We start from the raw sequence: 25,560 nt of genomic DNA, 5'->3' as shown, positions 1-25,560 counted from the left end.
TCTGGTCACTTTCCCCCTCCCTTATTCTATATCAAGAGTGAAAAACCAGCCTTAAGTCAGGGCAGGCCTGTAAACCTGACATTGGGTCCAAAGTTCATTGCCAGGGTAGGCTGGACATGTCCAAACTTGACAAAGGCTTTGCCAGGTGAATTAACCTGTGATGCCCAATTTGTGATCTTTCCAAGCTGTCACACACCCAGCCCTGTTGTGCAATGTTACACAAAGGAGAAAGTGCCCTGCCTGTTCCCTGGGCCAGGAGCTTTGATTACCTTCATAATGCTGTCCTGCAGAGCTACAATTGCTTGTGGTTATGAAATTATCAAGCCCTTTTTAAAGCTACAGCCTTTGAGCTGACTGCTCTAGATTCCTCTGGTATGTATAGCTACAGCCTCTTTAGGAGGAACTGGCAATACTCCCTGTACCACACTGTGGGCAGAGGTTGGCTATAGGACCAAAGAATGTGCATTGCAGGGAGAAAGTATTACGCAGCACTCTAAGGCCATGTAGCAGAAAAGTCTGTTTCCAAAATCAGAATGGACACCACCTCCACCAGTTTTTTCCCCATTGCTGAGGCTGTTGTTCATGTGCCAGGGTTTGGATCTTCTTTCAGAAGGGTTGCTAAAGAGTGAGCATACCTCTGCCACTTTGGTGAAAGCAGCAAGCATCTCTGAATGCTGCAATGGGCGCTGGGAATATTATACTAAGCCCTCGTCACCTTGCCTGCCACTTCCTATTTTGTGGTTTCTGGCAAAAGATGAGAGGCTGCAGCAGGCACCAGAGGCACTAGCTCTTCACATGGTGATGCTGCACATTCACTTCCCAGTTTTAGTTCCCTTTCTGGTCCAGTTCTCTTCCCTTCTTGGCGACAGAGGCCAGTACTCTGATTACAGGCGCTTCCTTTTCTTCCCCTACTGTGGATCATGGGGCTTTTTCCCTCAGCATAATAGGCTGTTGCCAGCATGGGAACTCTCTCAGCAGAAGCTGTCTGCTGCTCTCAGCAACTCCCTCACCTATTTCTCCCCTTATTATGTTTACTAGGGATGTAAACATAGGTCACCTGCCAGTCAAGACAGTGACAAAGAACAAGCAGCTGCTCACAGGAACAGGCATGAGGAAGAGAGGTAAAAGGAAGTGCATTAGAGGCAGCCAAGCCTATTTTTTTTTAATCCAAAAGATTTTGCACAAATGAAAGAGAGGTTTCTAGTGATTAAGATTTGTGAATGAGTTTCTGTAATTCTATTGTTATTTCTACCCCTCCTCTTGTGCATTAAAATCAATTTAGGACTCAGCTTCTGATGCTTCTTTTCCTTTGTGTTCATTCACAGGCCTGTTATCTCTTCATAGTCAGACATTTGTGGAGTCTATTGCAATGGACTCCTTTTCAAAGCATGAAGATTGGGTGGGAGAGGCAGCAGGGAGGTGATGGGGGACTGGGTGTGGGGCAGAGAGGGAAGGATGGGTCAGGACCCTTATTAACCAGCACACCCATAAAGTGATCCTAAATAAGATCTGCACAAAATTAACACTGGTTTTGGCTCCCAGTACCTAACATATTCAAGACTGAAAGTCTTCTATGTTCTTTTACAAGAAACCTTCGTAGAAGGACCATCTATGTAAATACCTACCACACCTCTGCTGGTATAGGCTCAAGAAAAAACAACCGCCCCTTCTCCTCCCTTAGAAGAAGCTCTGTATGGTACAAAACTTTTATTAATTCTTCAATATTATGAACAACAAATTCCAGTAGGGCCCAAGCCAGGGCCAGCAGTCTTTGGGGGCGCACACTGCCCCTTGGCAGCTTTGTAAACACAAACTTTAAACCTTAAAATCTTTCAGGTTGACAGCAGCCCTGAGATGTGGGACTAGGAGAAAGGATGTGGGAAGAGAATCCTCAGGTTCTGCTTTGGGAACATTTAGCCCCACATGTGGAAGAACTGGAATGAACAAAGCAACTAAAACTCTGAAAACATGAACTACAGCATTAGCAGGGCCACATCTCAGCCTTGGCCGTTCCATATTGGCCTCACATCCTGCAAGCCTGGTAAAGAGCAGGCCTCAAGCATAAGTACAAGAATGCTCTTTTCTGGTTCCTGCAATGAATGCTAGCATACAGCATGATGTTCTGGCTCCTACAATGCTTGATAGAAGTGATAAAAGTGTGTGTGTCATGCCCTCTACAGGAGAAGCTGGGCAGTGACACCATCCCTTCAAGGGGGAATAAGAGAATAAGGGAAGCAACATAACACTCAGGGAGAAAGGACATAGCAGAAGGCTAGTACCTGCAGGGCACTCTTGCTCACTGTGTCAGTAACAGCTTTATCTGATTAATCCTCTAGATCCTTCTTCTGCTTTCTGCCCTGTGATTTGGTTTTTTTGCCCTTTGTTTTAGTCTCTTCCAGTTCCTGAGCAAGCAGCTTGGCTTTGAGTTTGCTTTTTCCTTGATTTGGTTGTCTCTGCCCCCCACGTTTGGAGGAGCTCCTGCCTCCAATCCCCTGCTCTGTCATGGCTTTTAAGAGGTGTTCCTGCTTCTTGGCCACCATTTCCTCCCGACTCCAGATCAAAATATTAAAACCTATTGAGAAAAAAAAAAGTCAACGTGTACCCTCAGAAATACTGATGGGGCTTTAGGTCCTCTTGGGGGAAGTCACCATCTATGCCAGTTAAACATTTGGCAAGACACTACACAACATAAACAAGAAGCATCTTTTCTGGATGCTTCCCAGTCACCAAAGATGGTATCTCTTCATTCCTGATCTTCCCTTCACAGAGCCCCATTGTAAGTCTCACATACCTAGCCATGGGAAATCTTGGGGCAGTACCTAAAAGTTAGGAGATGTAAACAATTGCCTAGTTCCAAGCCTCTCCACAGAAAGAGCTGTTTTACCAAAGATTCTGCCATGAGTGAGAAACACACCATAGTAGGACCAGCTTTCCCAGGCCCTAGAGATGCCCAAGCAGGCCAAGCTGGGGGACCTTTCAATCTAATGTGTGGAGGGGGGCTGGCTCCCTGCTGCTGCATGCACTCGGGGGCAATGGAGACCCATGCCCCCCAGATCTGTGCACGGGACAAGGGCTGCCTGCTGTGGGCTCAGGCTCCTGCCCTGCTGCCTTCCCCCGGGGCCTCTGTAGCCTGGCGGGTGGGACCTGGCACTGCACAGCAGACTGGGGATGTGCAGGAAAGCTGCTTACTGCTGCAAGCTCTGCAGTGCCCTGGCGATGCATCCCCTGCCCACAATTCCCACTTCAGCAGATGTTTGCAAAGCAATTTGGTAGCAACTGATTAATCCTCAGGAAGGCAGGAGTAAGGAATACTGAGGTGGGTCTTTACCAGTTTCATAAACGAATGAATTAAGCCACTGCAAATGTTAATGGCAGAGCTCTTTTTAGCTTCCTGGGGCCCTTCCCTCCTAGCATATCCCTATTTGGAGAATCCAGTTTGCCCTCTTTGGGACCAGAACCCACTATCCCAAGTGTCCCTGTAAGGAGAAAGAGAAGCCAGAGACCCTCCCCTGCCACATCACTTACCCATGCCAGAGGCCAGTGTGTCTCCCATAGGGTTAAACTTATTAAGCTGCAGATAGAAACAAAATGACAAACTGTAAGAGTGTCACTGTTTCTCTAACAACATCAAACAATCCCATTCCCTACAAAACCTGCAGAAAGGACCCTGGCTAAGCGTGAATCCACTCTGCACAGCTTAGCCATTTAGGTTCACGTGTTTACACCTCATCTGCCTGGGGCAGTGGTTTGGCCAACAGGCCTCAGTCAGTAGGCCAGATCCACCCATCATGCTGGCATAAATCAGGAGTAACAATATTGATGCCTATGCAGTAATCGTGTAAAACTGCAGTAAAGGTGAGGCAAATCTGGCCCATACTCTCTCCTCTCTGCTCAGCTTCTCTACAGAGACAGAAGAGGTAAGACCCTATGCTTGGGAGCTGAGTGTGCTGACAAGATTGGCATGTCCTTCCACTCAGTGGGAGAAGCTGGAGGATCAGGTCATCAAAACCTGATGCAAGAGCTGTAAGTTGTGTAGATGACTTGTAACCATACTCCCACTCTGCTTCTCCCCACCCCTGACAGGGTAATTCACAGTGGCTCCAATGCACGTGGCCAGGAAAGGGCCAGATCTCAGGCACAGAGGTAGCAGCTAAGGCAGTGGTTTTAAAATTTGCTAAAGTCTCAGAACGCTTTCATAGCACTTCTTCTGCCAGGGAACCCCTGTTCTAAAGACTGATGCAGTCGGGCAGCCTGGACAGGCAATGGCAGCACATTGCCTCCTGACCCGCTCTGCCATTACTCCCAATCTCTCTGCGGAACTCCTGAAGACCAACCACAGAACCCCACTGTTCCACAAAACACAGTTTGAAAACCACTGATCTAAGGCATCTCTTGCATGAACCCTTGACCAGGACTCTCTCTTAGGAGACTGCTCCTATGGTAGATGTTCTGTGCCACTGTAAGTCATGACAAACACTTCCTGAACTGTTCTCCCATGTGGCTAGTTCAGACTGTTTCTCCCACTACACGTTGCCATCAAGCCTCTGCCGGGAGGAGCACCTGCAGTAATGGAGGAGATGATTCCCAGCTTAATCTCCTGCTCCTTTTATCTTGCTAGCATAGTGGCCCTTTCAGCTTCAGTGTCCTACTCACTGAAATAATGCCAGATGCATTGGGGTCATGGAGCTGGCACACCATCTCCCCAGTGTTTCCATCAAATATATCAACAGTTCGCAGTTCATCCACAGTGTAGCTGGGGAACTTGGGGTCTGGGTAACGACCTGCCACAATGAGGTCATAACGAGGATGCCATGTTGCCTAAACACAAAGCAAAGAGACGGTGGGTAAACAATTCCAGAAGAACACTGTAAGCAACTACAATGCAGTGCCCTCTTGGACAGAAATTATACCATTGCATTTTTTTTGCACCTGATACTAGAAGCACGCTAGGAAAATGCCTTCTCAGGTTCCACTTGCTTACCTTACCTTGATTGGTGTGAGGTGCTGGAACTGCCGATGTGGATGTGGGATCAGGTGCTGTGGTTTGGTCCAATCTGAAGAGGAGTAGACTCTGATTTCACTGTGTTGGTCTGTGCTCAAGAGTTTGGCACCATCTGTTGGGCTGAAGTAAGCTGGGAAAGGGCAACAAGACAGATGAGAGGTCACAATCCCACAGGTACAGAGAAAAGAGATTTAAAAGTCAAGAGACCTAATTGGGAAACTTGTAAAAATGTCTTAAATAGTTATTAAAAAGGACATGTGCCCCAACAGAAAAGGCTCTGCCCTTGTCAAGTACTTTTTCACTGAAGAAGTTCAAAACCTGAAAAGTTAACAGTGCGAGCATGTCAGGGAAGTATCCACAGGCGGAGGGAGAAAAATTATTTTGGGGGGGCTGAGTGTGCACACATCTGTGCATGTCCCCCCAGCAGGTAAGTTTTGTGGAGGAAGGGGTGTGGGGAGGTGAAAGGACTGTGGGGGGAGCAGATCAAGGCCCCGACCTGCACAGCCAGGGCAGGGCAAGGGACAGAGCTGTGGTGAATGGTTTGTCTGGGGAAGGGGGCACCTGGAGGGGGTGGCAGCTCGTGCACTGCATGCACTCCAGGAGGCATGGGAGGATTGTGCCCTGGATTTGCATGCAGGGCAAGGGCAGGCAGCCACTGCAGGGGCTTGGGCCAGGGCTGTGCCAGGCTCTTCCAAGTCGGGGGCTTGAGCCAGGCTGCACTTGGAGTGGGCAGCAGAGCTGGGAGCAGGGGCTAAAGCGAATTTTGGGGTGGCCTGTCCTCCCCCACCAGCCCCTCTCCAAGGGCTGCCACCACCCACCCCAAGTGCAGCCGGCCCAACCCCTGCACCTCCCCTCACCTGGTAGAGCCTGGCACAACCCTGGCCCCAGCTCACAGCAAGCAGGAGCCCACACCGCCCCACACAGATCTGAGGGCACATGACCCCGTGCCACCTGGGAGGTGTGTAGCAGCAGGAGCTGTGCCCCCTGAACGAGCCACTTGCAGCTCAGTCCCAAGCCCCACTGGCTCCACAGTGCCCGCCCCAGCCTCACTCCCTCCCCACCCCTGCTGCAGCCACCGGAACCCTGCAGCTGCCTGGTAGCCCTGCCGCTGCCCCACATTCCCCACCAGGGGTCCCCCCACTGTCCCCCACACCAGGGGGGACGCCTTGTTGGACCTAGTGCTGGCCACGGGTGATGACCTGGTGAGGGGGCTGCGGGTGCTTGACCACCTGGGAGACAGCAATCATCGCCTGCTGGAATTCACCATCCAGCGCAAGGTGGCAAAGGCATGCAGTAAGGCAGCGGCCCTAGATTTTAGGAGGGCAGACTTCAACGAGCTAAGGAGGATAGTTGGAGAAGCGCTGAGGTCCCGGAGGAGAGGGGAGTTGGGTGTCCAAGGAGAGTGGTCGCTCCTTAAGGAGACAATCCTCCAAGCCCAAAGGAAAGTAATCCCAACGAGGATCAAAGGAAGCAGGAGAGCACACAAGCCTCCGTGGCTCACCAAAAGCATCCAGGAATGTCTCCTTGCTAAAAAGGAGGCTTACACCCAATGGAAAGAAGGGGTCATTACCAGGGAGGATTATTCTGTAGTTGCTCGGAGATGTAGGGGGTAGTTAGGAAGGCCAAGGCAGAGATGGAACTGGGACTAGCTTCCCAGATTAAGGACAATAAGAAGTCCTTTTTTAAATACGTAGGGGGTAAAAAGAAGGTCCCGGGTAATGTGGGGCCCTTGCAGGACGCCATGGGAAACTTGGTCATCACACCACACGGCAAAGCTAACATGTTTAACGATTTCTTTGCCTCCGTCTTCCTAAGTAGGGACCAGAACAGCCACCTCCCTGCTGGGCCCCCCTCGGGCCCCGGGGAAGGCACACCAGGGCCACGGGTTAGCAAGGATTTAGTTAGGGAGCTTCTGGAGGGGTTGGACGTATTCAAGTCAGCCAGCCCGGATGATCTCCACCCTAGAGTTCTAAAGGAACTGGCTGAGGTCATTGCAAGTCCCCTGGCACAACTTTACGAGCACTCGTGGTGCTCTGGTGAGGTACCGGAGGACTGGAAGAGGGCCAACGTGGTCCCCATCTTCAAAAAAGGCAGGAAGGAGGACCTGGGAAACTATAGGCCAGTTAGTCTTACCTCGATCCTAGGCAAGCTGTTTGAGAAAATTATGCTGGCACACATCCAGGAGGGGCCAGCAGGGGACTGCATGCTTAGGGGCAACCAACATGGGTTCATCAGTGGCAGGTCCTGTCAGACCAACATGGTGGCCTTTTACGATCAGATCACCAGATCATTAGATGCAGGGGTAGCAGTGGATATAGTCTTCCTGGACTTCCGGAAGGCTTTTGACACTGTCTCTCACCCCGTTCTCATTAAGAAACTGGGGAGCTGTGGTGTAGACACCCACACAGTCAAATGGGTCGCCAACTGGCTGGAGGGCCGCACCAAGAGGGTGGTAGTGGATGGGTCCTTCTCAATCTGGAAGGACGCGGGCAGTGGGGTTCCGCAGGGCTCGGTCCTCGGGCCCGCACTGTTCAACATCTTTATCAGCGACTTGGACAAGGGGGTAAAAAGCACCCTGTTCAAATTTGCTGATGACACTAAGATGTGGGGGGACGTGGGCACATTGGAAGGATGCAACAGGCTACAATCAGACCTAGACAGGTTACAAGGGTGGGTGGACGAGAATAGGATGGGTTTCAACACAGACAAGTGCAAGGTGATGCACCTGGGGAGGAACAACCAGCACCATACCTACAGGTTAGGGAACTCCCCTCTTGTCAGCACGGAGGCGGAAAAGGATCTGGGGGTCAACATAGACTCGAAGATGAACATGGGCCGGCAGTGTGGAGAGGTAGTCAGGAAGGCCAACCGCACCTTGTCATGCATCCACAGATGCATCTCGAGCAGGTCCAAAGAGGTGATCCTCCCCCTCTATGTGGCACTGTTCAGGCCGCAGCTGGAGTACTGCATCCATTTCTGGGCACCACACTTCAAGAGGGATGTGGACAGCATGGAGAGGGTCCAGAGGAGGGCCACTTGTATGATCAGGGGACAACAGGGCAGGCCCTATGAGGACAGGCTACGGGACCTGAACCTGTTCAGCCTCCACAAGAGAAGGCTGAGTGGGGATCTTGTGGCCTGTTATAAACTAGTCAGGGGGGATCAGCAGGCATTGGGGGAGTCACTGTTTCCCCCGAGCACCGCCAGGAGTGACCAGGAATAACGGTCACAAGCTGGCAGAGGGTAGGTTTAGGTTAGATATCAGGAGGCGTTACTTCACAGTCAGGGCGGCTAGGGTCTGGAACCAGCTTCCAAGAGAAGTGGTGTAGCTCCTACCCTGGGGGTGTTTAAGAGGAGGTTAGATGAACATCTTGCTGGGGTCATATGACCCCAGTATTCTTTCCTGCCATGGCAGGGGGTCGGACTAGATGATCTGCTCAGGTCCCTTCCGACCCTAGAAACTACGAAACTATGAAACATTTGTGGGAGCTAAGCCCCATTACCCCCTTCTTTCCACTGCCTATGGAAGTATCATTATCATTTTATAGAGGAAGAAACAGACACTGAGCAGGAAACAAGCTGGCCCAAGGTCACAGGGCAAGTCACTGGAAGAGCTAGAAACAGAACCAGACTGTTCTCACTTCCACTGCCCAGCTACACCACATTCCCTTCCAATGCTAGGGACAGACTAGAGGAATTTCAATTCCCAGCCCCTGCTTCCAGCATTGAAACTTCAGCACCAGAAGATGAGGAACATCTCGACTGCCTCAAATGAATTCCATTCCCCCCATTCCCCAACTTCAGAAACCTTCAGTATTTTCACAGTGAGCACTCAGAAGCAGCACTGCAAGAATATCAGAGGACAATTATCTTCTTAAACAGAAGAACAGCATATCTACTGGTGTCAATTGTTCGTGATGATTTAGCCAGAAATCAATGAGACTGAAGTGGCACCAGCACTTTCCTACAAGACTTTTATCAACGCCTACAATTTTTAAAATTACATAATATCTAGATATGATGAAATCTAGACCTTAAATGCTGGAGGCAGCAAGCGGGAGAGGAACAGTGGAAAAAACCCTGGTCATACCCTGTTTACTCTCCCTTTCAGCATCTACTTTCCATCACTCTGTGACACAGGTTACTGGACAACATGGACCTATGGTCTGACCCAGTAAATGGGGGTTCTTTCTTATCTGAACGTGGTAAGATTAAACAATTTTGGTGCAAACTTAATTTTTCAGTTCACACATAGAAGATGGCTGAAATAGCAGATTGATACATACATACCTGTGGTAGGGAAAGTGTGGCCCCAAAGGCAAGAGATATGGAACCAGCGCAAAAAAGAGACTAAGACAGACAGATACACAGACTGGACAGGCAGATCAGAAAAGCACGCAGAGCAGAGAGCCCTACCTCACTGACCTACCAGCATTGACAGGTTTGTCATGAGGAAGCACGTGAAGGAAACTTGTCTTGTCTTTGATGTTCCTGAGGTCCCAGATTTTGACTGTCTGGTCCACAGAGGCTGTGGCTAAGAGCCAATCGCAGCAAGAGTTAAACTCCACATGAGTTACTTTCTTTTTGTGTAATTTCAGCTTCCAAATCTGCAGTGGAGGAAACAGAATACGAGATACACGTAGGAAATACAGAGCAGGTAGACACAATGCCTGCCACAACAACAGCCATTCAGCACTGCTTTGGTACAGATAGTCTAAGGGATCTAGACAATGGAGAATGGAGCACTCATCTCCCTGGATGCAGGGCGATGTTGTTAATTCAAAAGGTTCTAGAGGCTGGGGGAGATGGGCAGTGCTGGCTAGCACTGGAAATCCCACAGGAATGAGCTGACCATCTATATTCAGAAAAGGGGAAAAAATAATGCAAGCTACCACAGTGGGTCTGACCTTACAGATTCATAGATGCTAGAGTCAGAAGAGACCTCAATGGATCATCAAGTCCGATCCCCCTGCCAGTGGCAGGAAAAAGTGTTGGGGTCATGTGACCCCAGCCAGGTGCTTCTCCAGACTCTTCATGAAGACTCCCACTAAGACTTGACTACAGTATCAGTCCATGCCTGGACTTGAACCTGGGTCTTCCCTCTACCCAAGTGAGTATCCTACCCATTGGATTAATCCAAGTTACCCTGACAGTATGCAAAGCCAGTGCCTTAGCTGGTGACACTGTCCCCCAACTGACTACCACAGTGCCTATAGCTCTTGGGGTGGCCCAGGCCCAGATCTGTCACCCCTGCAAGCTGGAGCAGTGATGAGTAATGAGTCACTTTGCAGTAACAGCAAAAGGGCAGTCTTGCAGGCAAGGCACACTCTTAGAGAAGTTCCCAGCCTGGGCTCTAAGCAGCTTTCCAGTTTCAGGTCCTGGCAGTGGCAGTGTGCTTGCTCGGGCAGAAAGAAGATGGTGCAGTTTCTGTCCTCCTGACCTTTGCCAGTTGAACTTGGAACTGGGAATCCCAAGGCTGGATGCTGCTCTAACTGGCTCCATTCCACTACAATTCTCCAGGGAACTTTCTGCAGTGTGTACCCCATTGCCAGAGGCCTTTTGTCTACAGGATGCCCCTAATACTGTTCTTACCAACGGCCACTCAGGGCAGGGGGAACCTCACCACGTAGTGCCTAATTTAGAATCACTGTTTGGGAGATTTCCAGTGAACTCATCTTGGGAGCAGGGAGAGGCAGCACAGCAGATAGAAACAAATTCCCTGAAGTGCAGGGTCATTCTTGCTCCTTCCCCTTCCCCCCATCTTGCAGCAAGGACCGTTTATTTTTTGCACTGTGAATATATAAACCATCAGTGTCTCCAGAAAAAGGAAAATGCAGAGAGCCATACAAACCTCATCACCACCAGTGCTGAGCAGGACCACGTTACCGACGTTATCACCTGTCACCACAGACCGGCAGCTTGCAGACACATCAACACTGCAATACCAGAAACTAGAAGGAAAAGCAGAGAGGTCAGTGCTGCCTCCTGCAGTCAGGGAAGGTGAGGGATGCCCCAGTTTACACCCTCCCTGACTCTCTGTAGAGTGAGGTTGCAAAAGACTGAACAACTGGGCCAGGGAAAGTTCACCAAGGCATCATCAGTTTGGTGACTAAGTGTATCATTTCTGCCAAGTAACCTTAAGAGGATGGGTTATGTGCTGTGGTAGTGGGATGCAGCTGAAACTGTATGGTCACTTGGCACCTGCACATAGACACAGCTTGGGAAAGATCAGGACTATATGCAGGGCATTTACCATGTGCAGAAATGGTTTAAAATGAGACTCCCCCACAGAGAGGTAAAGGAGCTGCAGGGTTTCTGGGCTGAAAACTTTCCATCTTAATTTGCTTCCATTTTAGCACTCCAGGAACTGAACATAGTCTTATTAGACAGATGCCTGGGGGCCTGGTCTCTCAACCCAAGCTATACTGGTTAGGAATACGAGTGAATTCTTTAGCATCTGACAACTAGTTTTCAAAAAACTTCACCTGCAGAAGATGCTTATACTAGACATCTTGCCCTGCTGTGATCTTTCTGAGTTCTTTGCAAGAGAAAGATTGCTCTTTTTCTGCAGCCAAAAAGTGAAATCTAAGCTGACATTTTCTAAGGAATGTCCTGAGTGTAACAAGGGGTGCCTGTTACACCTTTTCAGACCTTTTTGAGTCCAAAAAGGTTGAGAACAACTGGTAACTTGACTCCTTTTTTTTTTTACATCATAGAAGCATAGGAAAGCAGGGCTGGAAGGGATCTCACAAGGTCGTGTAGTTGAGCCCATGCTCAAGGTATGATCATCCCTGACTAAACCATCCCAGTCAAGTATCTGTCCAACCTGCTCTTGAAAATGTCCAGGGGTGAAGATTCCACAGCTCTTCTAGGTAGCCAGTTCCGAAGTTTGACTGCCCTCATAGTCAGAAAGTTCCTCCTAATCTTCAAAATCCTAATCCTATGGCTACAGAGAAAAGCCCATCTCCATCCTCTCTACTATCACCTGTCAAGTAGTTGAAGACTTATAAAATCCCCTCTCAGTCTTTTCTTCTCCAAACTAAACAACCTGAATTCTTTCAGCCTTTCCATATACATCTTGCTTCCCAGGCCCCTAACCATTTTTGTTGCTCTGCACTGAACTCCTTCCAATCTGTCCACATCCTTCTTGAAGTGTGGGGCTCAAAACTAGACACCATACTCCAGGTGAGGCCTCATCAGTGCTGAATAGAGTGGGAGAATCACCTTCCTTGATTTGCAAGTGATACTTCTGCTAATATAACCCATGATGCTGGCTTTTTTTAAAACAAGAGCACACTGTTGATTCATATTCACCTTCTGGTCTATTGCAACCCCCAAGTCCTTCTCTGCAGTACTGCAGCCTAATCAATCACTCCCCATCCCCCAGTATATGTATATCCAGGCTCTCAAAGAGCAAGAGAGGGACTGCACTGTCAATACAAAGGAACTGAGGAACAATCCTGCCCTTCTCACTAAATGTCATGGTACTCATGGCCACAACCCAGGGAACAGGAGATCCCCTGTGCCATTCTGCCTTCCTTGTCTTGCAGACTTAAGGTGTCATCCTCTGATGCCACAAAGCTTTACTACCTCAAAGGGCCCAAACTTAATGCTTCCAATAGAATTTCCTGGCTCCTTCTGGAACACAAAGATAAAACAATGGGCACAAAGGTCCCTGGAGAAGGGAGGATCACAGTAAACAATTGATCATCTGGAACAGAGCTCTCTGCTCCTTAAGTGAGACATACCGATTTCATGGAGTTTGTTTCCCAACAGTTGCAGCACTGAAGTTCTATATAGCCTGGTCCTGATCTGAGAGCGCACACACTCTGGACCTGCAAAATCGACATAGCCATCTTCCCAAACAAGGCATATTCCTTTCAGTAGCACTGCTTCTCCCATCTCCAATCACAAGGCATAGCTTTGATAACTACACTTAGGACTAACCTATACCTAGGAGGACAGGATCGCAAGAAATATTCCACGCAGAACCGGAAGACACCCCACAGCAGCTGTGCACCAGGCTCTTCCTTCACTGTCTTTGCCTCAACACCTCTTGCAGCTGCGTCTAGTGCATCATGGCTGGTCTTTCCCAAGGTGTCAGCAGCAGGGACAATGACAGCTTTGGAGGGAGAAACCCCTACTACTAACTGCGCATGGAACTGAAGTTGTCCTCCAGGACTCACCCCCCAGCCCTTCTCTATTGAGCCAACAGGTTTAATCCCTACACACAAAACAGAGGAAGAGAGAAAAGTGAAAGGTGCTAACTGGGTGATACAAACCCCTTGGGACTCCACTGTGGTTCATCAGCTGCTCACAAAGCCACTTTGTACCAAGTAATGTGCTTCAATACTAACTTTCAAGAAACCAGTGAAGAAGCCCTCAATAGGCCCCAGTTTGCCTCAGAGTAATGACATCTGGAAGAAGCATCCCCTTCAGACCCAGTCATCCTCATCTTGATCCACAACAGATTTGATACTGGGATAAAAGGCCCATGTCATGTCCATCAAATCCCACAGCTTCTGCTGATCCAGGGAGAGGCAGCTGAGCACTGAATCTGGGCTCCAGCATGGAGAAGTGTCAGTGGACCCCTGCAGCGCAGCCCCACACCCCTCCCTAAGGAGGGCTGCAGCTGGAATAGCCACTTTGAGAACTGGCTGGGTCACATGCTACTGGAAGGAAGTAAGCAGGGAAAGAAAACAGAGAGGGTAAAAGGGGATGGGTGTGCTGACACTGTGGGCCCATTTCTAAAATTAATGTCTAACTTCCCAAGCCAACAGGGTTTGCAGTAATATTAAAGGAACTCCCCAGACGGCTCTTCAGAGAGGTCAGGTCACCAGGGCTAGGGTGATGTCAGAGTTGATATTCCTGTGCATCCTTTTGGAAACACACGGATCTGGACTTGGTGACCCAGTGACACCTTCCAATTCTATGTGCGTGCTGCACAGAATATGGGAGGTGTAAAGACATAAGCCTGAAGAGTTCCACTGGTACCCCCAGAAGAACAGGAAAAAGCAAGTGTGGAAGATCACTCTTTCACCTGGATGCAGAAAAAGAGAAGTCAGTATTCGATCCCTTTCCCCTAACCCGCACAGGGAAAACAAGAGGAAAGAAGCTCCCAAAACAGACAGACTCCAGAATTCAACAAAAGAGGCGGATGTAGGGAAGAGCAGAGCCTAGCTCTCATGTTCCAGAGACAAATAAAGCTCCCTCTCTGTGCTGCCCTGCCAGCAGGATGCAGAGGCCCAGAAAATTGCCATGTTTCTTACTCCCAGTCCTCGGTGCTGGTGAAGACCCGGAGCGTACTGCCATTAAAATCCTGCAGGGTGGTAGTGCCGGCAATTGACGATGTGTACAGCTGACTAGGGTTAAAAGGGTTAAACTTCATTCCTGTGATGGCCCCTCCAGCTCCCATCTACAATGAAGGGGATGAACACAAGTGAGTGATGGGGAAGGAGGAAAGTCCCTTCTTCCACTTCACATTCACCACTTCGTCCTCACCACTGACTATGACACAAGCTATGACCCCTAGAGAAGGGAAGGCAAGTGTCATCCTTACAAGCCAAATGGCTGGCTGAGATGATGAACTTACTAGGGAGAGGACTGCAACTCCTTCAGTTCTAGGGCAACATGATCCCTGAATGGCGGTCACCATACTTTCCCCAAAGGAGCACAAGGCAACCAGGAAGGAGACTTGGGAATCTTTACAGGAAAATCCTCTTCCCCCAACCCTCTACCCATTTGTTAACCTGAAGAGGAAATGAGCCAACAATACAAATTTGAACCCTCATAGGACCAGCAATTGGCAGGTCCAGGGAATGGGATGGTGGGCATGCAAAACCCTCAGAGCCACAAGGCCTCATTCGCTGCTCTTCACTCTCTCACTTCAGATGAATGGACTGTCCTTTTACCTACTCAACAAGGTATTTCCTCACCTGACACAAACTAAGAGGTGAAGAGGAGAAGGTTCAAGTCTAAAAATCAATAAACCCCCTCTGCATCCTTCTTAAGAATTTATTTCTTAGAAAGACATTCTTCTTTATTTCACTCATGTCTTACCACTGTGAGATTCATCCTCCCACCCCGCAGCCCCAGAGTGTGGGGAAACTTCTCCACCAATTCTACACACCCCCATCTGACCTGCAGCCACCCCATGCTAACCTAGTCCTGGGCCTCACACAGTTCTAAGGTTGCATCTCAGTCCAGTCCTGCAGTACACACACCCATCCAGTCTTGGTCTGGGTAATTCAAACAGTGCACCTCAATCTGACCTGCAGCACTCAGGACTATTCCAGGCCACCCCCATGCCCATCCTACACACCAAGCGACTTACCCCCTTTATGAAGCAAGTTTTGTTAAGTACTTCATAGTCCCAAAGAATGATATCTCCACCTTTGGAGCCCACAGCCACAGTACTGGGGTGTGTTGGATGCCATTCCAGACATGTCACTCTCCTGTCAAAAGGGCTTGCTGTTCGGAAGAGGCGGTATGAGGTGAGAGAACGCAGGAAGGGCAGCTGGAGACACTGTTTCAAAGACAGTAAGAGACTGGGGTCTTTAAAGAGCTTGTAATATCAGAACCTATTTAAAAAGCACCAACAAACCATGTACACACTGCCAATGACATTCTTCTTAGGGAACTGGCACAGTAAAACTGATCTCCAGTAACACCAAGGAGAAAATGAGCACTCTGCTTGCTTTTAAACACACCAAAGTCACTGCTGAGTGAGCAAACCAGCAGACTCACTGTGTGCCCCATCTTGCAGAATAAATATAAGTCAATCTGGTAGCAAAAGGCAGGTCCAGATTCCATTCTTGATCTGTACAGTGTGAGTAGTTACCCCCAGGGTAGTGACCTCCTATAAAGACACTATTTCCATCTTCAGAGTTAGATGATCAGTAGGTGGGAGCACAAAACCTGTGGAGAGACAGACCCTTCACAGAACAAAAGTACTCCAGCTGCAGCTACTCACAGCTGATGACAAAAGTGGTGAGAAATCACTCTCTAAACACTGTAAAAGGAGCCAGGGTCTTTGGACTAGGGAAGAAGCAATGTTTACTAGAATCATGGAAATTGGACAAAATGACCCTTCAGGTCTGTTCCTACCCTACGAATCTATCATCACATTAATAAGACATTAATAAGCTTTCCCTATAGGAAGAAAATCCCAGCAACCACACTTTTTTCCAGTATTTATTCACCAAGCACCTGAAGTGTTAAGCATTATCTAAAGACCTAAATACATGGTCCTTTTTCCAAAGTTTATTCTTCTAAATGACACAGCAGAACAAAAGGATAACAAAAGAGTAGGTGAGAAAAGGCAGAAAGTGACAAATCAGGTAGATACAGATTAAATTATTTTTTAATTAAAAATACTTAAACTACCTAAACATAGAAAATGAAACTGTCTTAGCTGACTCACTCCTTGTGGTCATGATAAAGTAAATCCTTAAATAAATATTGAATGAGGGCAGAATTAGGCCTCCAAAACTGCTTTCAGAAAGGGCACTACTTGCCTCAGAGACACAAGGGGGAACAACATGTAGAAATGCTTGTGAGAGAAGTGGATATCAAGGCTGGCACTGTTAGCAGAATACCACAGGTAGGAGATAAGGGACTAGGTCAGATCAGTACAAGGAAAGAGTGTTGTGCAGGGTCTTAAATGCTACAACAAGCAGTTTAATTTTAATGCAAGGAAGCAGAGAATTAGGGAGATGCAAAAGTGGGAATGAAATGGCACAATTAACAAACAAGGAAAATTATCTTAGCAGCTTTATTTGGCATGGTCTCCAGGGAAAAGCAGGAATACATCAGACTTTATCTGCACACCAGTGTAAAAGTTTAGTCATATGACAGGCATGGAAACCATGGGCCTAGACAGAAGGGGAAGGGGGTCTGACATACCTATATGTTTTCAAGGTTAGGCTTTTATATATTTTTTTTTAACATAAACTCTGTAGGAAGCTCAGTGATTCAGGGGGATAGGAAGAAGAAACCCTCACCTGTCTGAGCTGTGCCCGGATAGAGCCACCCAGCATGTTCTGGTAGATGTAATGGATGACGCTGTACTGCTGCTTCAGCTGATGGAAAAGCACCCCGATGTTTCTGATCGTGGAGCCACCTTTAGCCCAGCCTGCCAGAGCACAAAACAGCAAAACTTACTGATAGTAAGTGCGTGTCCATACTGGAGAAATGGGTGCATGGGCTGCTGAACCTAGAAGTGAATTCTGGCCATAAGAGAAAGGACATCAAATGATTCCTGTGAGTGTGAGCAGCATCCTGCAGCTTCAGAGCATCATGCATCCACAGCTTGACAGCCTCATTCCTCCTCAGCATCTCTCAACAGAGGCAAAAGGAAAGAGGCTATGGTAAGTTTATAGGCAATGCTTTTCCTCAGCTCTTAGATGCCATGTTCATTGCTCTGATATAGCAAGAACACCTGGACTGGGAAAGTAAGACCTGGAGTGGAGTAATGACACAGAAAGGAAAAAGGAATCTTTGGGATAAGCATCTAAACCCATAGCAGAGGAGAATTCAGGCCTGGGACCAGACTAGGGACAGAAACGTATTAGTTGCACCTAGGCAGACAAGGTTCTTTGGATAAATCCGATATCTTTTATTAGACCAACTCACTTTTTAGTTGCACCTAAAGATTCCCATGGAATTTCCCAGGCATGCCCTTGCGATTCCAGCTCATAAATCGGAACATTCTGTCTACTTCCACTGCCCTGCAACCTTTGGTTTTGATAACACACCTGCTGGCTCCCCACACACAGAAGCCCAAAAACCTTTCTGTATGGGGAAAATTCTGCTGAGCTACACCACATGCTCTTTGTGTTTTGTTCATGTTCTAGGTTTTATCATCAGGGGCATTTACAGGAAAACAGGATCTGTTCAACCTCATGCATCTGACCAAACCACCCCCATAGCTTGGGAATATAACATCCCAGGGAATCCAGATGCCAGATCAGGATGTAGCAGAGCAAATGCATTTATTAAGACCCAAAAATTCTGCTTTTATACAAGGATACCTCTTAATAAAAACAAGAAGGACAGAAACAAAGGGAGCATTATATATACAATGAAAAAACCTTCTTAATGCAACACTGAAGCCTAGAAATTAAGAAAACTGAATTACCCACACTGTGTTCATCACATCTGCTGTTGTTATGGAGGAAAAGCCATCTCCACTCAAACTCCCCATTTGCAAAGATTTATAACATCTTGAGGATTTCACCTCTTGGACTGAGGGAGCTTTTTATCCCAGACTTCAGTTCTGTCATTAAGGGTTTTTAATATGCTCTTTAGACATGTCTGAGTTTAGAGGAAGGCCAACTCCTCAAACACTGCCCTCCATAGCAAGAACAATTCTCAACTACCCATTTTAAGCAGAAATGCAGTTAAAACAACTTGAAGCAGAGCCAGGACAGAAGTCTCTGCTTAGCTACAGGGAAACTTTTTACAAAAGTTCTTATGGATTGAAGAATCTCAATATGTTTAATGGCTGAATCTCATTAGGCTCCATGCCCTTCAAAACACTGTTCATGTTCTTCCAGCTAAGCCTAACCAGGGATCTCAGGAAGAGACTCAGAGAGCTGCAAAGACTCCTTTGGCATTATGTGGTTGCATAACTGCAACCTGGTAGCTCTGATGCTAAACCAGCAAAAAACGCATAGCAATGGCTTGACTCAGCTATCGGCACCACCACATGAACAAAACATTAATTTAATTGCTTATAATGCTGAAAAAGTTACATGATTTATTTGGCATGATTATCCATGGAGACAAGTTACATATAAAATATCACATGTTTAAACTCGAGGTATTTTAAGCATCTATACAAAAAAGTGCATGATCTTCTTCAAAATGGAAAAAAATATTTTCCTAAGCCAACTATTGCGTAAATCAGAAACTACTGAATGGATTCTATTCAAACTGTACAAAAATTAAGCCTGGCCTTTCACACTGGGATACAAAAGGGGAAGATTCAGACAAAAAATCTGTTAAGAAAGCTATAAATAACAACATGATTGGTCAGATTTTCCAAGGTGCTGACGACTCCTAAGTCCTTTGGAAACGAAAGTGAAAACTGGACCTGAAGTTATAAAAAAAAACAAATTAAACTATAACAAAACCCCACAAACATACTAAGCAGAACATTTCCACAGCTTGTATTACTGCATACTCTAGAGGCTTTGTTCATACGCTAGAGAAACTGGGGCAAATGAAGCACAGGTAAATCAGAAAAGCACTTGCTAGTACTATTGTAGCTCTCAGGGTACCACTGAATAGATATTAAAGGAACTATTCTTCTTCAATACTTTCTGAGTCCCTAGAATGGATATCTTGTAAACATTCTAGAAAAAGAAATATCTCTGGAGATCCCATAAGCAAAATATAGCTTAAGAGTGACAGCCCTGAATGTGTAGAGACACAGAGTCCTTAATGCAAGTCTACAAAGGTTCCTGGGACTGATCACTGAAAATATCAACACAAAAGAATTAGCCCTTGTCTCTCTGGACAGGACTTTAAAGAATAACAGCAGAAAAATGTAGCACCTAGCTAGAACTGGCACCCAGCTCTACGAAACAGCTTACTGTTGGCTGCAGCATGATATCCAGGTGGAAAGGCTGGTGTAAATAGTATGGTGTGTATTACTAACCTGTCAGTTATGAAACAGTGTGAGGAATTAACATGAAAAAAAAAAATATTACCAGGATTGCCTGCCTACAAGGAAGCAGAAATTCAGCCATTCAAAAATTTCACAAAGCTAAATCTCTCTCCAATGAGTGGCAATGTAAACTTCCTTGAGCCCCATTTTAAAATCATGAGCTGTAACTTTCAAGAAAATACTATATGTGCATGCTCACTGCAGTCTCTAAACAGATTACTGGGGGAAAAAATGTTTCCGTATATTATCCACTCCTCGTGTAGAAACATAAGCCTATCCCAATGCTCCTGTCTGAACAAGTTGTTGGCTCCTTGATATCTTCCTATGCCAGCTATCTGAAGATTTGGCTGATAGTTTGGTCAAATTAGGCCTTGTGGGCAAAAAAGAAAATGAGAGCCCAAGGGAGATTTACCTGTTTTCTCTGGGGGTTTCAAAGCTTTTCTCACAAACAGTCTCTTTGCTTGTGGCTCATTCTCTAGTTCACCAGATCCTCGTTTCCTTTTCTCAGCTGACTTTGTCTCTTCCTCTGGCTGATGCTCACGAGCCTTCACGTGTTTCTTATCCTTCGGCTGGTTGGCAGGAGCCATTCTGTCTGAGCAGGAAAAGCAAACAAAGTAAAGAAGCTATACGTGTAACTGCTTATGGCTAAAGAAGAGAACTGCAGTATAATGTGCCCTGATTATGAGGCTATGCTTGTGCTACCCTTCATCACTGCAGCGCTGGCTTTTTGCATACAATGATGTGAGGAGGAAACGTGGTTCAATAAACTGCACTTTGTGCCTCTGTGAAAATGTGTGGCTCTTAAAGCACTGGGGTATCTGTTCTAGCAGATCTGTTTTTACAAAATAACTGAGTTTAAAATGTACTAATCCAAACAAGGCACATTTGCGCAACTTTAAAATGCAACACCAGTCTTTGCAGCAGCCCTTGCTATTTCATGATATCCCTGGTTGGGCTCAGCTAGGGAAAAGGCCAAGTGCTTTTGTGGCTTAATTAGAACAGGGCTTCATCAAACACTGAAAAATAGCTTCCGAACACATGCAATCAACTCTCCTGGACTCTTGAATCATGCTTCTAGATGTTGTAGTGACAGGCATACAGCAAGTACTGGGAGACTTCATGCTTTTCCAGATCATTTACAAAGAGATGTTGGGACAGAATTAATTTGACCCCACATTGTAACGCTCTGAACTAAATTTTCAAAGTGATCCTCTCAGTCCAAAGTGGAGAGCCTCCTACTTGGCCTTCCTCCTTGATCTAGTCTAGAAACATACAAAGCAGAAAACATCAGCAGCAAATCCCAAGTACCCTCCATGGAAACTCTAAGACCAGCTGATCCTTTGACAACAGGCTGTTTTATTTTTAATTTGTGAATGAATGTCACCAACAGCTCTTTAGCACCAAATGGCATTAGGTGGGCAACAAGCAAGCTTCCCCATATAGCATCCCCGAGCTGGCTTGGCACACCCTCTACCTTTCCCAGACAGGGCTTGACATAGCTCTGGCAGTGCCTGGCCGATCCAGCACGCCTGCACAGCCTTGCTGCCATCTGCCCATCCTCGCCTGCAGCCAGGGTGGCCGTCATAGAGGACGTTCCAGCTTTCTGCTACTCTGTCTGCTATTGACACGGAACCAGATGCCTTCACGTCCTCTCCTTTTCTCTTCAAGAGAAAAAACAGAGGACATAAAGGCATCTGGTTTTGTACCAACGAGGACAAAGAATAACTGGACGGTCCTCTATGATGGACACCCCTACCCGCAGCCCTGGAGGCTTCCAGTGCCAGCATCTGAGGGCCAGGCTGGCTGGCACCAACTCAACTCCACGGAAGAAATCCTAGGGCCAGCCGGCCTGGCCCCACCTGTCCACACGCTTCCCAGGCCCAGCGCCTCGCAACCTTTGCAGCCCCCTTGAAAAGTGCCAGCTCTTGGCTTTCACTCGCTCTTTTGGAGGCCGGAAGCATGACAGAGCTGCGGGCCCCAGGGGCATCTCTGGGCTTATTGGGTGCCCGGCGCCGGCGCAGCTGGAAAGGGACCCGTGGCACCCCGGGGCGCTGCCCGAGGAGCGCACGGGAGGCAGTGACGGCGCCCCAGCCACGCCGCATCCACCGGCCCCGGGCGGGGGACCGCGAGCAGCCACAGCCCCGGCACCACCCTCCCCCCGGCCCTCACCTAGGCTCCCGCGGCCTCCGCTCCTCGCAGCGCCCAGCCGGCTGCAGCGCGCCCACCCCGTCCGCCGGGGGCCCGGGCTGCCGCGTGAGGCTGCGCAGGAAACAGGCCCCGACGCGCCTCCGCCTGCTGCAGCGCCGCCCTCCGCCAAGGGCCTCACTGCACGGCCGAGACCCGCTCCTTCACACTCCCAGAGAAGCCGGGCTGCAAGGGGCCTCCAGGTCATCTCGTCAGCCTCCCGCGCCTGAGGCAAGATCAGCCCTATCCCAACTGTACGTCCAAACCTCTACCTAAGACTGCCATGCGCGAGTCAGCTTTGCACCCAGTGCTTTGGGCTCATGTGAGCAAAGATTCATTTAAGCAGCCAAGCTGGAAGCCCAGGGGGGTTACACCAGCCCTCTTGCTTCAGCAGGGAGTGCGGTGCCCACCATCTGTGCGACTCTTAGCAGGACTGTGAAGACGGACCATGACCGGGCACCAGAAGGCTCTGGCTCTTGCTGAAGACAAGAAGTCGTCCCTTAAAAAGCGGAGTCTTTAACTCTGTGGGGTCACGGAGGCGGCTGCGCTGACAAGCACCGCTGTGGCGGCTCTGTTAGGGAGAGAAGTTGAAGAGAAAGTAGCAAGGTTTTGTCCGTGCTGCTATAACACTCACCCAGACAGCCCCAAATCTCGACAGGAAAAGGAGGCCAGGAAAGCAGCCTGTTATCAAACATGTTTTCTAAGCTGGTGGTTCTCAACCTTGATAGCCTCAAGGCATCTCTTGAAAAATACCAGCTGCCAGTTTTCCCTGGTTTTTTATAACTACAGAAAAATAGGAGAGAGAGAGAGCTGTTCTTCCACTGCAAAGAACTGAGAAAGACCACAACAGGGCAGAATGATTTTAAGACTTTGGATTCCTAGTTGAAATCTCTGGGTTTATTTTGTGGATTGTGTTTGCATATCTAACAGTGCTGACCTTGTGTGGTGCCCCATGACACCCTTGAAAGGATCCTAAGGCACCCCAGGATACCTGGCACCCTGATTGAGAATCACTGTCCTAGGCCTATATGTGAAGAACAGGTTGGTCACACACAGAAGCTTACAGAAAGCTTCTGACATATCACTGGATAACAATTTATCAGGTTCTTAAATGTAGGTTTCCTAGACAATCTTTTTATTGGTTTTATTCTTTGTCTGAGTGATAAACAGGTACATAGGATATAATTTTGTGGTGTCAGTTTGGACTTCAGTTAGTGTTCCCACACAGAGCTATCTGACCCTCACAAGACAACTTTCTAGGGTTGTTCTCAAAAACAATCTCTGTTTATAGTTTAAGCCAGTGTCTCTCCAACTTTTAAGTAGCAAGTACCCCCTAACTGCTGAAAATTTTAATGAGTACCCCAACACTCAATTTTCCCAGGGATTTTATATTTACAGACTAATGTGTTGGAAGAAGGGCTGTGTATATAAGGCCATGATATAACAGATGTCTGATCTGGTTTGAGTAGGGTTGCCATCTTTTATACCGGGGTGCACAACTCAAGTATATACCTGGGCTAGAAGTGATGTTGGCCAAAGCTAGGAAGGCTGAACCTAGTGCCGCATAAAGCGTGGCATGCCAAATTATTATTGGGGAGTTTATTCCAATTTTTTTTTTCCATAGTTTTGAGAGCAGGAAGGGGCAAGAGAGAGAGGAAGATGGAGAGACAAAGAGAGGAAAAGAGAGTGAGAAAGAGATAGTGTTGGGGTACCCATGTACCCCTTGCCTGTGTCTTGCGTACCACCAAGGGTACGCGTACCACAGGTTGAGAAACTATGGTCTAAGCCAAGCAGAAGTAGGGAGGGAAGAAGTAAGGTATATTGATTCATGAAGTCAATTGCCACACTACTACAAGGAAACCATGTTTATCCAGACCTGTTAATCAAGCCTGGTGATTTGTGAAGTTTGTGTCACCTACACCTAAATAACAACAACAACAACAACAACACTAATAATAGATGTCTGGTGAGGTCCAAAAAGGGCTTTACAGTAACCAAGTTCTGTACTACATGCATTGAAAAATGTTAGAAACATCCACAAGAAGTTGCAACTGCATATTAGAGCTCAAGGAAAAACGTGCATTTAGACTGTAGCTAAAGCAAATTCAAGAAATACAAGATGAAGTCTAGCTCAAATTCAAGCTGCAAAATCACTTCAGAGACCATTAGGATTCTCTGGTCTCTGAACTGGTAACTGGTACTTTACAACATGCAGAAATGGAGGAGAAAACAGACCTAAGCTATCACTACTTTGGACTGCACCTTGGTGGGTCCTTAACATGCTACTCCTATAGCCATTCAGAATTGTCATCCCTACCACCAACTTATACATACAAATCATACAATATCTGTGCGCGCACTTCTCAAAAGATACTATTGCTACAAGGGACACCTATGTATAGATAAAAATATTTTTCTTCCTACTAGAATATAATAATGTTGCATCAGTCACTTATAGCCTATATAACAAACATAACATATTGGATATACCAAATGATTAGATGGGAAAAAACTATCCCCACCCATAGAAAACACTTAGCTCCCACTACATTATTGTATATGTCAGCCTCTGCACATCATTTTCAATCATCTTCTGCAAAAAAAAAACCCAAAACACAGCATCCTTTTCAGTGCTGAATCAATTCATAATCGTTCAAACTAGCATCTGTCATCAGGACATAAGATTCATGAAATCCTGAGGACCTGTTAAACTAGATCCCTCAGGAACCTAACGGGGAAAAAGACTTCCTACTCTGTACAGGAAAGGGAAGTGTGTTCAGCAGTATTCACAGCTTCCTAGAGACTACAAAGGAAAGAGGAACCCATAAAGTTAAAGAATAGATAGCAAAAAGTGCTGATTATATTACTTTCATCTTAACCTCTACTGGTTTCCTCAGAATTGAAAAATTGTGATTCTTACCTTTCCATTGAAAAGATAGGGATGAGATGGAAAAATTCCCATTGACTTCAATGGACTATGAAACGGTCCCAAAGTAAAGAACAAACTGTAATCCTGTTATGTGACCTTGTGGTGCTAACTTTGCAGAAAGTTGTCTCCAGCTAAGATGTGAAACTCCCTTTTCCCATCCTGCTCACCTTCCTGAGGTGTTAACCGGAAAGTGGCCCAGAAGAGATTAGGCACAGTAACCTATGGACTTTCCACCTAACTAGTGCGGAAGGGCTTAATTAATCTTTAAACAAACATGAGGGGCTTTTTTTTGTAATCAAACCTAACACTGTCCTGATTTTCCCTTTGGAAACTCACCTTGGCACTTACCATTCTTACATCATTTGTTAATGACTGTGCTGGATATTGCGCGAGTCACAGAAAAAAACAGACCTGAAAGATAAAAGCTTTTGAGAAAGCTTTATGCAGTCAGAAGATCACAGGAAAGAATAATTTGAATATAATAATGTTGCTATTACTTGTATTACTGGGTCCCAGTGATGGTATAAATTAAAACAAGTCACAGGCCCAGTAGCAATCACAATTTTAGACATGTCTAACACTTCATTCAGCCTGGACAGGGTTAAAGTATCTGGAACATGACTGAAGCTCTTTCTGCACTTTGAGGGTAGCAATATTGTAAGGGAGGGTCCTGGTTTGGTGGTATACGTAGAGGTAATGGGCCTTTTGCTGCACAGTGCCTGGATCTTTGCTAATGGAAGGTTTTGCTTTCTTGGATTATATTAGTTTATACTT

General features: G+C 47.1%; 1 protein-coding gene across 4 annotated transcripts; it reads right to left on the bottom strand.

Moving 5' to 3' along the window:
• Positions 1-126: 126 nt before the first annotated feature.
• DDB2 (damage specific DNA binding protein 2) lies at positions 127-22,717 on the bottom strand. 4 transcript variants are annotated; one of them, XM_090033099.1, is made up of 11 exons: positions 22,492-22,717; positions 20,086-20,265; positions 17,005-17,135; positions 15,336-15,527; positions 14,272-14,417; positions 10,854-10,953; positions 9,432-9,609; positions 4,987-5,132; positions 4,654-4,818; positions 3,526-3,571; positions 127-2,572 (listed from the first exon to the last, which is right to left on the bottom strand). In XM_090033099.1, the coding sequence occupies exons 1-11, from the start codon at positions 22,550-22,552 to the stop codon at positions 2,325-2,327; spliced, it is 1,593 nt and encodes a 530-aa protein (XP_089889225.1). In that variant the 5' UTR covers positions 22,553-22,717; the 3' UTR covers positions 127-2,324. The 4 variants fall into 4 exon arrangements, with proteins under 4 accessions (XP_089889225.1, XP_089889222.1, XP_089889223.1 ...); XM_090033096.1 differs by lacking the exon at positions 22,492-22,717 and adding an exon at positions 21,843-22,005; XM_090033097.1 differs by lacking the exon at positions 22,492-22,717 and adding an exon at positions 21,843-21,924 and having other exon boundaries at positions 20,086-20,261.
• Between the last annotated feature and the right edge of the window lie 2,843 nt (positions 22,718-25,560).

The sequence above is a fragment of the Crocodylus siamensis genome, chromosome 2, assembly GCF_052110815.1.
Source record: "Crocodylus siamensis isolate JL-2025a chromosome 2, ASM5211081v1, whole genome shotgun sequence".
Classification (NCBI taxonomy): Eukaryota; Metazoa; Chordata; order Crocodylia; family Crocodylidae; genus Crocodylus; species Crocodylus siamensis.
The sequence above is the reverse complement of the archived record's forward strand: the minus strand, read 5'-3'. Positions and strand labels throughout refer to the sequence as shown.

Excerpts from the sequence above, each read along its gene's own strand:
- DDB2 (XM_090033099.1), bottom strand. The coding sequence starts at position 22,552 with ATGTTTGATAACAGGCTGCTTTCCTGGCCTCCTTTTCCTGTCGAGATT. Across the intron at positions 15,528-17,004 it reads TCCGGGCACAGCTCAGACAG|TGTCTCCAGCTGCCCTTCCT; the intron begins GTGAGGGTTTCT and ends TCTTTGAAACAG. Across the intron at positions 5,133-9,431 it reads TGACAAACCTGTCAATGCTG|CTTACTTCAGCCCAACAGAT; the intron begins GTAGGTCAGTGA and ends GCCCTTTCCCAG.